General features: G+C 57.4%; 1 protein-coding gene across 1 annotated transcript in view; it reads right to left on the bottom strand.

Annotated features, from left to right (window-relative positions):
• Positions 1-4,632: 4,632 nt before the first annotated feature.
• The window catches only part of LOC123733101 (transmembrane protein 243), a 28,595-nt gene continuing 18,953 nt past the window's right edge, over positions 4,633-14,274 (bottom strand). Inside the window, exons 4-5 of the mRNA XM_045712456.1 lie at positions 6,569-6,673; positions 4,633-5,166 (exon numbers count right to left, since the gene is read on the bottom strand). Of these exons, the coding sequence (XP_045568412.1) occupies positions 5,038-5,166; positions 6,569-6,673 (234 nt within the window). The 3' untranslated portion in view covers positions 4,633-5,037. The remainder of the gene's footprint in view (positions 5,167-6,568; positions 6,674-14,274) is intronic.

The following is a 14,274-nucleotide window of genomic DNA, read 5'->3' as shown; positions in this document are numbered from 1 at the left end:
GGGGTGGGATTACGGAGTTGATGTTTGGTAATGAATTATTATGTAAATGCTTTATATAAAGGTACCATGTTTGCTAAATGTGTGTGTAAAATGTAGCAGAAAAGCTGTGAAAACACAATGTATTTGTCCTCTGAAGAGGGGGGTGGTGAATGGGTTAATAATATATTTTTTAAAGATAATCCATCCACCTGACAGGTGTGGCATGTCATGAAGCTGATTAAACAGCATGATCACTACACAGGTGCACCTTGTGCTGGGGACAATAAAAGGCAACTCTAAAGTGTGCAGTTTTGTCACAACTCGATGCCACAGAGGTCTCAAGTTGAGGAAGCGTACAATTGGCATGCTGACGGCAAAAATGTCCACCAAAGCTGTTGCCAGAAAATGTAATGTTACTTTCTCTACCATAAGCCATTTTAGAGAATGTGGCAGTACATCCATTTGGTTTGCTGATGTCAATGTTGTGAACAGAGCGCCCCATGGTGGAGGTGTGGGGTTATGGTATGGGCCCCATGGTGGAGGTGTGGGGTTATGGTATGGGCCCCATGGTGGTGGAGGTGGGGTTATGGTATGGGCCCCATGGTGGTGGAGATGTGGGGTTATGGTATGGGCCCCATGGTGGAGGTGGGGTTATGGTATGGGCCCCATGGTGGCGGTGGGGTTATGGTATGGGCCCCATGGTGGAGGTGGGGTTATGGTATGGGCCCCATGGTGGAGGTGGGGTTATGGTATGGGCCCCATGGTGGAGATGTGGTTATGGTATGGGCCCCATGGTGGAGGTGGGGTATGGGCCCCATGGTGGTGGAGGTGGGGTTATGGTATGGGCCCCATGGTGGTGGAGGTGGGGTATGGGCCCCATGGTGGTGGAGGTGGGGTTATGGTATGGGCCCCATGGTGGAGATGTGGGGTTATGGTATAGGCCCCATGGTGGAGTTGGGGTTATGGTATGGGCCCCATGGTGGAGGTGGGGTTATGGTATGGGCCCCATGGTGGCAGTGGGGTTAGGGTGTGGTATGGACCTCATGGTGGAGGTGGGGTTATGGTATGGGCCCCATGGTGGGGTTAGGGTGTGGTATGGGCCCCATGGTGGAGGTGGGGTTATGGTATGGGCCCCATGGTGGCAGTGGGGTTATGGTATGGGCCCCATGGTGGAGGTGGGGATATGGTATGGGCCCCATGGTGGAGATGTGGGGTTATGGTATGGGCCCCATGGTGGAGATGTGGGGTTATGGTATGGGCCCCATGGTGGAGATGTGGGGTTATGGTATGGGCCCCATGGTGGAGGTGGGGTTTATGGTATGGGCCCCATGGTGGAGGTGGGGTTTATGGTATGGGCCCCATGGTGGAGGTGGGGTTTATGGTATGGGCCCCATGGTGGAGGTGGGTTTATGGTATGGGCCCGATGGTGGAGGTGGGGTTTATGGTATGGGCACCATGGTGGAGGTGGGGATATGGTATGGGCCCCATGGTGGAGATGTGGGGTGATGGTATGGGCCCCATGGTGGAGATGTGGGGTTATGGTATGGGCCCCATGGTGGAGATGTGGGGTTATGGTATGGGCCCCATGGTGGAGATGTGGGGTTATGGTATGGGCCCCATGGTGGAGATGTGTGGTTATGGTATGGGCCCCATGGTGGAGGTGGGGTTTATGGTATGGGCCCCATGGTGGAGGTGGGGTTTATGGTATGGGCCCCATGGTGGAGGTGGGGTTTATGGTATGGGCCCCATGGTGGAGGTGGGTTTATGGTATGGGCCCCATGGTGGAGGTGGGGTTATGGTATGGGCCCCATGGTGGAGGTGGGGTTATGGTATGGGCCCCATGGTGGCAGTGGGGTTAGGGTGTGGTATGGGCCCCATGGTGGAGGTGGGGTTTATGGTATGGGCCCCATGGTGGAGGTGGGGTTATGGTATGGGCCCCATGGTGGAGGTGGGGTTATGGTATGGGCCCCATGGTGGAGATGTGGGGATATGGTATGGGCCCCATGGTGGAGATGTGGGGTTTGTGGTATGGGCCCCATGGTGGAGGTGGGGTTATGGTATGGGCCCCATGGTGGAGATGTGGGGTTATGGTATGGGCCCCATGGTGGAGATGTGGGGTTTGTGGTATGGGCCCCATGGTGGAGGTGTGGGGTTATGGTATGGGCCCCATGGTGGAGATGGGGTTATGGTATGGGCCCCATGGTGGAGATGTGGGGATATGGTATGGGCCCCATGGTGGAGATGTGGGGTTTGTGGTATGGGCCCCATGGTGGAGGTGGGGTTATGGTATGGGCCCCATGGTGGAGATGTGGGGTTTGTGGTATGGGCCCCATGGTGGAGATGTGGGGTTATGGTGTTTGTGGTATGGGCCCCATGGTGGAGATGGGGTTATGGTATGGGCCCCATGGTGGAGGTGTGGGGTTATGGTATGGGCCCCATGGTGGAGGTGGGGATATGGTATGGGCCCCATGGTGGAGCAACACTATGTCAACTAAACAGGATCTGATTGGATCGAGCCCTGGGTTTTTCTGATTTAAAAACTAAAATAATTGTGTGACTTCCAGCTGTTTTTAAATCGACATGCACCACAGCAGGTAATTGTTCCATCTGTTTTCTATGTAAATATCAACCCCCCACAAAATAAGTTACTGGAAGTGTAGCTACTGATGGTCAGATCACTGGACAAGTTACTGGAAGTGTAGCTACTGTAATCTGATGGTCAGATCACTGGACAAGTTACTGGAAGTGTAGCTACTGATGGTCAGATCACTGGACAAGTTACTGGAAGTGTAGCTACTGATGGTCAGATCACTGGACAAGTTACTGGAAGTGTAGCTACTGTAATCTGATGGTCAGATCACTGGACAAGTTACTGGAAGTGTAGCTACTGTAATCTGATGGTCAGATCACTGGACAAGTTACTGGAAGTGTAGCTACTGATGGTCAGATCACTGGACAAGTTACTGGAAGTATAGCTACTGATGGTCAGATCACTGGACAAGTTACTGGAAGTGAGGCTACTGTAATCTGATGGTCAGATCACTGGACAAGTTACTGGAAGTGTAGCTACTGTAATCTGATGGTCAGATCACTGGACAAGTTACTGGAAGTGTAGCTACTGATGGTCAGATCACTGGACAAGTTACTGGAAGTGTAGCTACTGATGGTTAGATCACTGGACAAGTTACTGGAAGTGTAGCTACTGATGGTCAGATCACTGGACAAGTTACTGGAAGTGTAGCTACTGATGGTCAGATCACTGGACAAGTTACTGGAAGTGTAGCTACTGATGGTCAGATCACTGGACAAGTTACTGGAAGTGTAGCTACTGATGGTCAGATCACTGGACAAGTTACTGGAAGTGTAGCTACTGATGGTCAGATCACTGGACAAGTTACTGGAAGTGTAGCTACTGTAATCTGATGGTCAGATCACTGGACAAGTTACTGGAAGTGTAGCTACTGTAATCTGATGGTCAGATCACTGGACAAGTTACTGGAAGAGTAGCTACTGATGGTCAGATCACTGGACAAGTTACTGGAAGTGTAGCTACTGATGGTCAGATCACTGGACAAGTTACTGGAAGTGTAGCTACTGATGGTCAGATCACTGGACAAGTTACTGGAAGTGTAGCTACTGATGGTCAGATCACTGGACAAGTTACTGGAAGTGTAGCTACTGTAATCTGATGGTCAGATCACTGGACAAGTTACTGGAAGTGTAGCTACTGATGGTCAGATCACTGGACAAGTTACTGGAAGTGTAGCTACTGTAATCTGATGGTCAGATCACTGGACAAGTTACTGGAAGTGTAGCTACTGTAATCTGATGGTCAGATCACTGGACAAGTTACTGGAAGAGTAGCTACTGATGGTCAGATCACTGGACAAGTTACTGGAAGTGTAGCTACTGATGGTCAGATCACTGGACAAGTTACTGGAAGTGTAGCTACTGATGGTCAGATCACTGGACAAGTTACTGGAAGTGTAGCTACTGTCTGATGGTCAGATCACTGGACAAGTTACTGGAAGTGTAGCTACTGTATGGTCAGATCACTGGACAAGTTACTGGAAGTGTAGCTACTGATGGTCAGATCACTGGACAAGTTACTGGAAGTGTAGCTACTGATGGTCAGATCACTGGACAAGTTACTGGAAGTGTAGCTACTGATGGTCAGATCACTGGACAAGTTACTGGAAGTGTAGCTACTGATGGTCAGATCACTGGACAAGTTACTGGAAGTGTAGCTACTGATGGTCAGATCACTGGACAAGTTACTGGAAGTGTAGCTACTGTAATCTGATGGTCAGATCACTGGACAAGTTACTGGAAGTGTAGCTACTGTAATCTGATGGTCAGATCACTGGACAAGTTACTGGAAGTGTAGCTACTGATGGTCAGATCACTGGACAAGTTACTGGAAGTGTAGCTACTGATGGTCAGTCAAGTTACTGGAAGTGTAGCTACTGATGGTTTTCCTGATCACCTCTGGAGGTAGGCAGACGCACAGGCAGACGCACAATTCTCATCTTTTAACCAATAACAGGGTGAGACATCAGAATTAGGCTGACTAAACGCAGCCGAAGTAAAATAAATAATCCGTCATAACTTGCACACAAGGAGGGATCAGGGAAACTCTGGTCACAACGAGTAGACAGTGGATAAGAGACATTTTAATACCATGTGTAGACGCTCTTTTCTGAAAATGTGGGCCAATCAGAATGTGGCCGAGAAGACGCCAGCTATCAACAGAGGTGCAGGACAACAACTCACAGGATATGATTATTTATTGCATAAAATACTAAAGAAAAAAAAGCAACAAACAATCCTAAAGTGATTGCTGAGTAGTCAGATGATCTGTGCAGCGCCATTGATTGGTAGAGTAGAAACAGTCATTTGACTATGATTGGTGGACAGTCACTTGTCTGCAAACTGTCTGTCCTGTTGTGGAATCCGAACTGGTACTGGGCAGGTCCGTCCTCCTCCTGGTCCACCTGGTCCCACTAGTCCAGTCAGTGACCGTGTGTGGCAGTAAGGGTGAGTAAGGCATGTCCAGTCTCACGTCCCTCTGCCCACATCGTGGAAGTACAGGTTAGCACAGAGACACAGCAGCATGATGGAGGCCAGCATGTAGTAGATTAACTTCCTGAACTTGGGATCCAAGTCCCCCTGCCGGTACCAGACAATCTACAGGAGGAAGACCGAGAGATTCAGCTTAACCCCCTGCAGGTACCCCACCCCACATCCCCCTGCTGGTACCCAATCCCACCCCAAGTCCCCCTGCAGGTACCCCACCCCACGTCCCCCTGCCAGTACCCCACCCCACATCCCCCTGCTGGTACCCACCCCCACGTCCCCCTGCCGGTACCCACGTCCCCCTGCAGGTACCCCACGTCACCCTGCCGGTACCCACCCCCACGTCCCCCTGCAGGTACCCCACGTCCCCCTGCCGGTACCCACCCCCACATCCCCTGCAGGTACCCCACGTCCCCCTGCCGGTACCCAGCCCCAAGTCCCCCTGCCGGTACCCACCCCCACGTCCCCCTGCCGGTACCCAGCCCCAAGTCCCCCTGCCGGTACCCAGCCCCAAGTCCCCCTGCCGGTACCCAGCCCCACGTCCCCTGCCGGGACCCAGCCCCACGTCCCCCTGCCGGGACCCAGCCCCACGTCCCCCTGCCGGTACCCAACCCCCACGTCCCCCTGCCGGTACCCAACCCCACGTCCCCCTGCCGGTACCCAACCCCCACGTCCCCTGCCGGTACCCAACCCCCACGTCCCCCTGCCGGTACCCAACCCCCACGTCCCCTGCCGGTACCCAACCCCCACGTCCCCCTGCCGGTACCCACCCCCACGTCCCCCTGCCGGTACCCAACCCCAAGTCCCCCTGTCGGTACCAAACCCCAAGTCCCCCTGCCGGTACCCAGCCCCAAGTCCCCCTGCCGGTACCCAGCCCCAAGTCCCCCTGCCGGTACCCAGCCCCAAGTCCCCTGGCGGTACCCAGCCCCAAGTCCCCTGGCGGTACCCAGCCCCAAGTCCCCTGGCGGTACCCAGCCCCAAGTCCCCTGGCGGTACCCAGCCCCAAGTCCCCCTGGCGGTACCCAGCCCCAAGTCCCCTGGCGGTACCCACCCCCAAGTCCCCTGGCGGTACCCACCCCCAAGTCCCCTGGCGGTACCCACCCCCAAGTCCCCTGGCGGTACCAAACCCCACGTCCCCTGGCGGTACCCAACCCCACGTCCCCCTGCCGGTACCAAACCCCACGTCCCCTGCCGGTACCCACCCCCACGTCCCCTGGCGGTACCCACCCCCAAGTCCCCCTGGCGGTACCCACCCCCAAGTCCCCTGCCGGTACCAAACCCCACGTCCCCCTGCCGGTACCCAACCCCACGTCCCCCTGCCGGTACCAAACCCCACGTCCCCCTGCTGGTACCCACCCCCACGCCCCCTGCCGGTACCCCACGTCCCCTGGCGGTACCCAGCCCCACGTCCCCCTGGCGGTACCCAGCCCCACGTCCCCTGGCGGTACCCAGCCCCACGTCCCCCTGGCGGTACCCAGCCCCACGTCCCCTGGCGGTAGCAGTGTGTACTCACCAGCACCATGGCCGAGCCGCAGGTCAGCAGGATACAGAAAGCCAAGAAGATGTTGAGTGGCCAGGGAGGCAACGAGGGGAACACGAATGAACTGATCACCGTTACCTAGGGAACACAATCACCACCTAACTGATCACAGATCCCCCACAATGCTCTAACCACTAGACTACCTGCCCCCCCCCTCTAACCACTAGACTACCTGCCCCCCCCTCTAACCACTAGACTACCTGCCCCCCCTCTAACCACTAGACTACCTGCCCCCCCCCCCTAACCACTAGACTACCTGCCCCCCCCTCTAACCACTAGACTACCTGCCCCCCCTCTAACCACTAGACTACCTGCCCCCCCCCCTAACCACTAGACTACCTGCCCCCCCTCTAACCACTAGACTACCTGCCCCCCCCCTCTAACCACTAGACTACCTGCCCCCCCCCTCTAACCACTAGACTACCTGCCCCCCCCTCTAACCACTAGACTACCTGCCCCCCCCTCTAACCACTAGACTACCTGCCCCCCCCTCTAACCACTAGACTACCTGCCCCCCCCTAACCACTAGACTACCTGCCCCCCCTCTAACCACTAGACTACCTGCCCCCCCCTCTAACCACTAGACTACCTGCCCCCCCTCTAACCACTAGACTACCTGCCCCCCCCCTCTAACCACTAGACTACCTGCCCCCCCTCTAACCACTAGACTACCTGCCCCCCCCTCTCTAACCACTAGACTACCTGCCCCCCCTCTAACCACTAGACTACCTGCCCCCCTCTAACCACTAGACTACCTGCCCCCCCCCTCTAACCACTAGACTACCTGCCCCCCCTAACCACTAGACTACCTGCCCCCCCCTAACCACTAGACTACCTGCCCCCCCCTCTAACCACTAGACTCCCTGCTCCCCCCTCTAACCACTAGACTACCTGCCCCCCCCCCTCTAACCACTAGACTACCTGCCCCCCCCTCTAACCACTAGACTACCTGCCCCCCCTCTAACCACTAGACTACCTGCCCCCCCCTAACCACTAGACTACCTGCCCCCCCCTCTAACCACTAGACTACCTGCCCCCCCCCTCTAACCACTAGACTACCTGCCCCCCCCTCTAACCACTAGACTACCTGCCCCCCCTCTAACCACTAGACTACCTGCCCCCTCTAACCACTAGACTACCTGCCCCCCCTCTAACCACTAGACTACCTGCCCCCCCTCTAACCACTAGACTACCTGCCCCCCCTCTAACCACTAGACTACCTGCCCCCCCTCTAACCACTAGACTACCTGCCCCCCCTCTAACCACTAGACTACCTGCCCCCCTCTAACCACTAGACTACCTGCCCCCCCTCTAACCACTAGACTACCTGCCCCCCCCTCTAACCACTAGACTACCTGCCCCCCCCTCTAACCACTAGACTACCTGCCCCCCCCCTCTAACCACTAGACTACCTGCCCCCCCTCTAACCACTAGACTACCTGCCCCCCCTCTAACCACTAGACTACCTGCCCCCCCCTCTAACCACTAGACTACCTGCCCCCCCCCTCTAACCACTAGACTACCTGCCCCCCCTCTAACCACTAGACTACCTGCCCCCCCTCTAACCACTAGACTACCTGCCCCCCCCTCTAACCACTAGACTACCTGCCCCCCCTCTAACCACTAGACTACCTGCCCCCCCTCTAACCACTAGACTACCTGCCCCCCCCTCTAACCACTAGACTACCTGCCCCCCCCTCTAACCACTAGACTACCTGCCCCCCCTCTAACCACTAGACTACCTGCCCCCCCTCTAACCACTAGACTACCTGCCCCCCCTCTAACCACTAGACTACCTGCCCCCCCTCTAACCACTAGACTACCTGCCCCCCCTCTAACCACTAGACTACCTGCCCCCCCTCTAACCACTAGACTACCTGCCCCCCCTCTAACCACTAGACTACCTGCCCCCCCTCTAACCACTAGACTACCTGCCCCCCCCTCTAACCACTAGACTACCTGCCCCCCCCTCTAACCACTAGACTACCTGCCCCCCCCTCTAACCACTAGACTACCTGCCCCCCCCTCTAACCACTAGACTACCTGCCCCCCCCTCTAACCACTAGACTACCTGCCCCCCCTCTAACCACTAGACTACCTGCCCCCCCCTCCCCCTCTAACCACTAGACTACCTGCCCCCCTCTAACCACTAGACTACCTGCCCCCCTCTAACCACTAGACTACCTGCCCCCCTCTAACCACTAGACTACCTGCCCCCCCCTCTAACCACTAGACTACCTGCCCCCCCTCTAACCACTAGACTACCTGCCCCCCTCTAACCACTAGACTACCTGCCCCCCCTCTAACCACTAGACTACCTGCCCCCCCTCTAACCACTAGACTACCTGCCCCCCTCTAACCACTAGACTACCTGCCCCCCCTCTAACCACTAGACTACCTGCCCCCCCTCTAACCACTAGACTACCTGCCCCCCCCCTCTAACCACTAGACTACCTGCCCCCCCCCTCTAACCACTAGACTACCTGCCCCCCCCCTCTAACCACTAGACTACCTGCCCCCCCCCTCTAACCACTAGACTACCTGCCCCCCCTCTAACCACTAGACTACCTGCCCCCCTCTAACCACTAGACTACCTGCCCCCCCCTCTAACCACTAGACTACCTGCCCCCCCTCTAACCACTAGACTACCTGCCCCCCCCTCTAACCACTAGACTACCTGCCCCCCCTCTAACCACTAGACTACCTGCCCCCCCTCTAACCACTAGACTACCTGCCCCCCCTCTAACCACTAGACTACCTGCCCCCCCCTCTAACCACTAGACTACCTGCCCCCCCTCTAACCACTAGACTACCTGCCCCCCCCTCTAACCACTAGACTACCTGCCCCCCCTCCTAACCACTAGACTACCTGCCCCCCTCTAACCACTAGACTACCTGCCCCCCCTCTAACCACTAGACTACCTGCCCCCCCCCTCTAACCACTAGACTACCTGCCCCCCCCTCTAACCACTAGACTACCTGCCCCCCCCTCTAACCACTAGACTACCTGCCCCCCCTCTAACCACTAGACTACCTGCCCCCCCTCTAACCACTAGACTACCTGCCCCCCCTCTAACCACTAGACTACCTGCCCCCCCTCTAACCACTAGACTACCTGCCCCCCCTCTAACCACTAGACTACCTGCCCCCCCTCTAACCACTAGACTACCTGCCCCCCCTCTAACCACTAGACTACCTGCCCCCCCCTCTAACCACTAGACTACCTGCCCCCCCCTCTAACCACTAGACTACCTGCCCCCCCTCTAACCACTAGACTACCTGCCCCCCCCTCTAACCACTAGACTACCTGCCCCCCTCTAACCACTAGACTACCTGCCCCCCCCTCTAACCACTAGACTACCTGCCCCCCCTCTAACCACTAGACTACCTGCCCCCCCCCCTAACCACTAGACTACCTGCCCCCCTCTAACCACTAGACTACCTGCCCCCCCTCTAACCACTAGACTACCTGCCCCCCCCTCTAACCACTAGACTACCTGCCCCCCCTCTAACCACTAGACTACCTGCCCCCCCTCTAACCACTAGACTACCTGCCCCCCTCTAACCACTAGACTACCTGCCCCCCCCTCTAACCACTAGACTACCTGCCCCCCCTCTAACCACTAGACTACCTGCCCCCCCTCTAACCACTAGACTACCTGCCCCCCCCTCTAACCACTAGACTACCTGCCCCCCTCTAACCACTAGACTACCTGCCCCCTCTAACCACTAGACTACCTGCCCCCCCTCTAACCACTAGACTACCTGCCCCCCCTCTAACCACTAGACTACCTGCCCCCCCTCTAACCACTAGACTACCTGCCCCCCCCCCTCTAACCACTAGACTACCTGCCCCCCCTCTAACCACTAGACTACCTGCCCCCCTCTAACCACTAGACTACCTGCCCCCCCTAACCACTAGACTACCTGCCCCCCTCTAACCACTAGACTACCTGCCCCCCCTCTAACCACTAGACTACCTGCCCCCCCTCTAACCACTAGACTACCTGCCCCCCCTCTAACCACTAGACTACCTGCCCCCCCTCTAACCACTAGACTACCTGCCCCCCCCTCTAACCACTAGACTACCTGCCCCCCCCTCTAACCACTAGACTACCTGCCCCCCCCTCTAACCACTAGACTACCTGCCCCCCCTCTAACCACTAGACTACCTGCCCCCCCTCTAACCACTAGACTACCTGCCCCCCCCCCTCTAACCACTAGACTACCTGCCCCCCCTCTAACCACTAGACTACCTGCCCCCCCTCTAACCACTAGACTACCTGCCCCCCCCTCTAACCACTAGACTACCTGCCCCCCCCCTCTAACCACTAGACTACCTGCCCCCCCTCTAACCACTAGACTACCTGCCCCCCCTCTAACCACTAGACTACCTGCCCCCCCCTCTAACCACTAGACTACCTGCCCCCCCTCTAACCACTAGACTACCTGCCCCCCCTCTAACCACTAGACTACCTGCCCCCCCTCTAACCACTAGACTACCTGCCCCCCCTCTAACCACTAGACTACCTGCCCCCCTCTAACCACTAGACTACCTGCCCCCCCCTCTAACCACTAGACTACCTGCCCCCCCTCTAACCACTAGACTACCTGCCCCCCTCTAACCACTAGACTACCTGCCCCCCCTCTAACCACTAGACTACCTGCCCCCCCTCTAACCACTAGACTACCTGCCCCCCCCTCTAACCACTAGACTACCTGCCCCCCCTCTAACCACTAGACTACCTGCCCCCCCTCTAACCACTAGACTACCTGCCCCCCTCTAACCACTAGACTACCTGCCCCCCCTCTAACCACTAGACTACCTGCCCCCCCTCTAACCACTAGACTACCTGCCCCCCCTCTAACCACTAGACTACCTGCCCCCCCTCTAACCACTAGACTACCTGCCCCCCCTCTAACCACTAGACTACCTGCCCCCCCTCTAACCACTAGACTACCTGCCCCCCTCTAACCACTAGACTACCTGCCTCCCCCTCTAACCACTAGACTACCTGCCCCCCTCTAACCACTAGACTACCTGCCCCCCCCTCTAACCACTAGACTACCTGCCCCCCCTCTAACCACTAGACTACCTGCCCCCCTCTAACCACTAGACTACCTGCCCCCCTCTAACCACTAGACTACCTGCCCCCCCTCTAACCACTAGACTACCTGCCCCCCCCTCTAACCACTAGACTACCTGCCCCCCCTCTAACCACTAGACTACCTGCCCCCCCTCTAACCACTAGACTACCTGCCCCCCTCTAACCACTAGACTACCTGCCCCCCTCTAACCACTAGACTACCTGCCCCCCCTCTAACCACTAGACTACCTGCCCCCCCTCTAACCACTAGACTACCTGCCCCCCCCCTCTAACCACTAGACTACCTGCCCCCCCTCTAACCACTAGACTACCTGCCCCCCCCTAACCACTAGACTACCTGCCCCCCTCTAACCACTAGACTACCTGCCCCCCCTCTAACCACTAGACTACCTGCCCCCCCTCTAACCACTAGACTACCTGCCCCCCCCTCTAACCACTAGACTACCTGCCCCCCTCTAACCACTAGACTACCTGCCCCCCTCTAACCACTAGACTACCTGCCCCCCCCTCTAACCACTAGACTACCTGCCCCCCCCCTCTAACCACTAGACTACCTGCCCCCCCCTCTAACCACTAGACTACCTGCCCCCCCTCTAACCACTAGACTACCTGCCCCCCCCCTCTAACCACTAGACTACCTGCCCCCCTCTAACCACTAGACTACCTGCCCCCCCTCTAACCACTAGACTACCTGCCCCCCCTCTAACCACTAGACTACCTGCCCCCCCCTCTAACCACTAGACTACCTGCCCCCCTCTAACCACTAGACTACCTGCCCCCCCCTCTAACCACTAGACTACCTGCCCCCCCTCTAACCACTAGACTACCTGCCCCCCCCTCTAACCACTAGACTACCTGCCCCCCCCTCTAACCACTAGACTACCTGCCCCCCCCCTAACCACTAGACTACCTGCCCCCCCCTCTAACCACTAGACTACCTGCCCCCCCCTCTAACCACTAGACTACCTGCCCCCCCTCTAACCACTAGACTACCTGCCCCCCCTCTAACCACTAGACTACCTGCCCCCCCCCCTCTAACCACTAGACTACCTGCCCCCCCTCTAACCACTAGACTACCTGCCCCCCTCTAACCACTAGACTACCTGCCCCCCCCTCTAACCACTAGACTACCTGCCCCCCCTCTAACCACTAGACTACCTGCCCCCCCTCTAACCACTAGACTACCTGCCCCCCCCTCTAACCACTAGACTACCTGCCCCCCCCCCTCTAACCACTAGACTACCTGCCCCCCCTCTAACCACTAGACTACCTGCCCCCCCTCTAACCACTAGACTACCTGCCCCCCCTCTAACCACTAGACTACCTGCCCCCCTCTAACCACTAGACTACCTGCCCCCCCTCTAACCACTAGACTACCTGCCCCCCCCCTCTAACCACTAGACTACCTGCCCCCCCTCTAACCACTAGACTACCTGCCCCCCCCTCTAACCACTAGACTACCTGCCCCCCCTCTAACCACTAGACTACCTGCCCCCCCCCTCTAACCACTAGACTACCTGCCCCCCCCCTCTAACCACTAGACTACCTGCCCCCCCCTCTAACCACTAGACTACCTGCCCCCCCTCTAACCACTAGACTACCTGCCCCCCCCTCTAACCACTAGACTACCTGCCCCCCCCCTCTAACCACTAGACTACCTGCCCCCCCTCTAACCACTAGACTACCTGCCCCCCCCCTCTAACCACTAGACTACCTGCCCCCCCCCTCTAACCACTAGACTACCTGCCCCCCCCCTCTAACCACTAGACTACCTGCCCCCCCCTCTAACCACTAGACTACCTGCCCCCCCTCTAACCACTAGACTACCTGCCCCCCCTCTAACCACTAGACTACCTGCCCCCCCCTCTAACCACTAGACTACCTGCCCCCCCCTCTAACCACTAGACTACCTGCCCCCCCTCTAACCACTAGACTACCTGCCCCCCCCCTCTAACCACTAGACTACCTGCCCCCCCTCTAACCACTAGACTACCTGCCCCCCTCTAACCACTAGACTACCTGCCCCCCCCTCTAACCACTAGACTACCTGCCCCCCTCTAACCACTAGACTACCTGCCCCCCCTCTAACCACTAGACTACCTGCCCCCCCTCTAACCACTAGACTACCTGCCCCCCCCTCTAACCACTAGACTACCTGCCCCCCCTCTAACCACTAGACTACCTGCCCCCCCCTCTAACCACTAGACTACCTGCCCCCCCTCTAACCACTAGACTACCTGCCCCCCCTCTAACCACTAGACTACCTGCCCCCCCTCTAACCACTAGACTACCTGCCCCCCTCTAACCACTAGACTACCTGCCCCCCCCTCTAACCACTAGACTACCTGCCCCCCCTCTAACCACTAGACTACCTGCCCCCCCTCTAACCACTAGACTACCTGCCCCCCCTCTAACCACTAGACTACCTGCCCCCCCCTCTAACCACTAGACTACCTGCCCCCCCTCTAACCACTAGACTACCTGCCCCCCTCTAACCACTAGACTACCTGCCCCCCCTCTAACCACTAGACTACCTGCCCCCCTCTAACCACTAGACTACCTGCCCCCCCT

Source organism: Salmo salar, unplaced genomic scaffold, assembly GCF_905237065.1.
Source record: "Salmo salar unplaced genomic scaffold, Ssal_v3.1, whole genome shotgun sequence".
NCBI lineage: Eukaryota > Metazoa > Chordata > Actinopteri > Salmoniformes > Salmonidae > Salmo > Salmo salar.
The sequence above is the reverse complement of the archived record's forward strand: the minus strand, read 5'-3'. Positions and strand labels throughout refer to the sequence as shown.